This window comes from Atta colombica, unplaced genomic scaffold (genome assembly GCF_001594045.1).
Source record: "Atta colombica isolate Treedump-2 unplaced genomic scaffold, Acol1.0 scaffold1, whole genome shotgun sequence".
Taxonomy (NCBI): Eukaryota; Metazoa; Arthropoda; class Insecta; order Hymenoptera; family Formicidae; genus Atta; species Atta colombica.
In genome coordinates this window covers 4,733,201-4,736,215 of record NW_017259183.1, presented here as the reverse complement: position 1 = coordinate 4,736,215, position 3,015 = coordinate 4,733,201, and the positions used below count along the sequence as shown (strand labels likewise).

The following is a 3,015-nucleotide window of genomic DNA, read 5'->3' as shown; positions in this document are numbered from 1 at the left end:
TAAACGAGAATAAATTGAAATGAATTTAGATTTTTAGAAATATGCATTCGAATATTGAAATTAATCCTTTTCATGAATCCCAATTTTTATTCATATAAGAATTGAACATTTCTATACCTTTCAATCTAAAAAAATTTTAATTCTTTAAGAATACTGCTCAATAAAAAATTCTGAATAGGAGTTTTTAATCCAATTGAATCTAAAAAAAGTGAAAATGGACCGCGAATGCTACTAAAATACGCATTCGGATGAATTCAAATAGATTAAAATTTCATTCTATTTATCTAGTCTCATTTACTAGGAATGTACAAGTTAATTTATAGTTGATATTTTTTTATAACTCAATATGACTTTAAAAAATTGATTTTTTCGAGAATTAATTTTACTAATATTTGTCTCGTCAAACCATAAAATTTTTAACTGAAACATTTTCCGTATCTTTCATATTTTCTAAGATATTCCGTCCACTATGTTTAAAAGTCCCTCTGTATATCTTTGTTATTTTAAGAATTTTATATACATTAAAGCACATTCTTCAAATTTATTTTAAAAATACAATACATATAATCAGCAACTTTCTACATTATTCAAGAATAAAGAAATAATTTGTAAAAGTATTGATTATAGAGTTGATTATATATAATACGTGTTGTAATAAAAATTGAATAATTTTAATAACAAAATTTAATTTAATCCATTTGTAAATTATTACGCCATAAATATTATACAAAATAATATTATACAAAATAAACATTAATTCCACCAGAAACTGATTGAAAAACTCGGAGTAAGAGCGGTTACGTGATGCCACCATTTTGGTGGGATATACAACATTTCTCCGGGTTTTAAATAAAATGTTATGCCGCTAGCTTTACGAAAATTTGGCCATTTGTCATAATCTGGTCTCACAGGATCTACTTGTGCAGTATTATTAAGTAATTTAGTATCATAAGGATACAAATTATTTGTCTCAGTTGGAGAATATAAAATAACTCTTTTGTAACCGAATACCTAAAAAAATAAAAATGATGACAATACTAAGTGCAATATTTAAAAAAATATAGTATATTTTTATATATATTTAATTTTATATATTTTTCAATTAATTAAAATAATTTTTAATATTTTATTCAAACACTTCCATTGTAAATCTCTTTCTATATACCTGAGAAAGTAAATTATTTTTCGGATCAAAATGCAAAGGCGACACTGTATTAGCAGGTCCAAACCAGGCATTAATATCAACTTCTGATGATTCTGCATCATTTTCCTCATTATCCGAAAAATAGCAATATTCCGGCACTTCGAAATCCTCTTTCAACTCTGGTATCTAATTGAGATTGATTTAAAAATCACTCTTTTATACAAAACATTTTAATCATTTTTATATAACATTAACTATAAGATTTCGTCGCGTGCAGCGAATTAATACCTGTTCAAACAATTGATGTTGTGCTAAATAACCAACTTCGCTATTAGTTGCAATAATATGTTTTTGTAAAAATTCAGAAAAATTGACAAGATGCTGTGTCCAATCTTCCTCAGTATAACAAGATCCAACTTCAATCGGTACTGTTCGAGATCCTGCGATCTTATTCAAATAATTAGGATTTTTCCATAACGTTAGTGCTTTCCAGTGATTCATACAATCTAATGAAATGTATAAAATATTTTATTTTTCTCTATAATATTTAAAGTACAGTCAGACTACTAAATATTTATGTTATTCAGGGTAAATAAAATTCAGAATTTTGTCATGATACAGATTACATTAATATAAAACCAAGTATTTTGTTAATATATGATTTGATGAAAGGCATTTGCTTTACATATACCTGTTAATACCGCCGGTAATTTTGGCATAAAAATTTTATTGTAAAATGTTTGCATCGAAGGTTGTTCAAAATATCTATCCGGATAGTTAGAAATTAAATAGTTAGTTCCTTCATGATCAATTGAAATATCTTCCATATTTATAATATCAGATTCTTCTAATAAAATTTGAAAAATAAAATCAATTTTAATGTAATTCTTAAATAATTTAAAACTATAAATTTATATTTAATATAATATTATAGTATTTAATGTAATACTATAAATGTAATACTATAAATTTATTACTATAATAATTCATTATTATGAGTTAATAATTAAAATATATTTATATTCTTACCAACACAGTAATTGTTTAGCTTTGTTGCAATAGTTGTCAATAAATTTGGCATACTAAGAAGAGGTGCGCCTAATAGAATGCCTCTATCAATTTGACTAATAATATTTTTTAATACGATCGTTTTCTTCTTTTTATCAGCATAATTTTCAGCATTTACTTTCCACTGAAGTTCTAATAATGCAGCCTATAGATGTGTCAAATGCAATTTTAAATAAAATTTATATGTCGCTAAAAGCTTGTGAAAAATAGTACAAATGTTAAATTATATATTATGCAATATTTTATACCTTTACAATAACACATAAAGAATAACAATATCTATATTCTATTGGAACATCTTTCCAGTAACCTGAATTCAATATCTCCCATGTACGATCTAAACAAGCTTCTAATCTTGTTATTGATGTGTTTATCCATTTTTCTGAAGTTCTTATAGGAAAAACAACTTAAATTAATTATGTGAATATTTATATTATGAATATTATGTTATTTGGAATAATAAGTCAATCATAAATAGATATAAACATTATAAAATAATCATTTAAAGCTATGACATTTTTACTTTAATAGTAATATTAATATTATACATTTTAAGTTTATAAATACACTTTTTTATATTATCTATTAATTTGACTATAGACAATGTAATACATTAATATCTCAAATCAATTAATTTAACAAAATATACGCTTTTATATGAAGCTTTTATAGTAAATATAACAATTTTATAAATATATGAAATATATGAAATAATATTGCTTATAAGTTTTCAATATTTACAATTGTTTGTCAGATGTCCGTAGCACATTAATTACAGATGTCAAGTGCAATTTTATTTCAAT

The 3,015-nt window shown here is 23.7% G+C and overlaps 1 protein-coding gene across 1 annotated transcript in view; it reads right to left on the bottom strand.

Annotated features, from left to right (window-relative positions):
- Positions 1-720: 720 nt before the first annotated feature.
- The window catches only part of LOC108692245 (lysine-specific demethylase 8-like), a 3,366-nt gene continuing 1,071 nt past the window's right edge, over positions 721-3,015 (bottom strand). Inside the window, exons 4-9 of the mRNA XM_018200454.1 lie at positions 2,461-2,594; positions 2,174-2,357; positions 1,836-1,991; positions 1,433-1,650; positions 1,166-1,330; positions 721-1,011 (exon numbers count right to left, since the gene is read on the bottom strand). Coding sequence (XP_018055943.1) covers positions 754-1,011; positions 1,166-1,330; positions 1,433-1,650; positions 1,836-1,991; positions 2,174-2,357; positions 2,461-2,594 — 1,115 coding nt within the window. The 3' untranslated portion in view covers positions 721-753. The remainder of the gene's footprint in view (positions 1,012-1,165; positions 1,331-1,432; positions 1,651-1,835; positions 1,992-2,173; positions 2,358-2,460; positions 2,595-3,015) is intronic.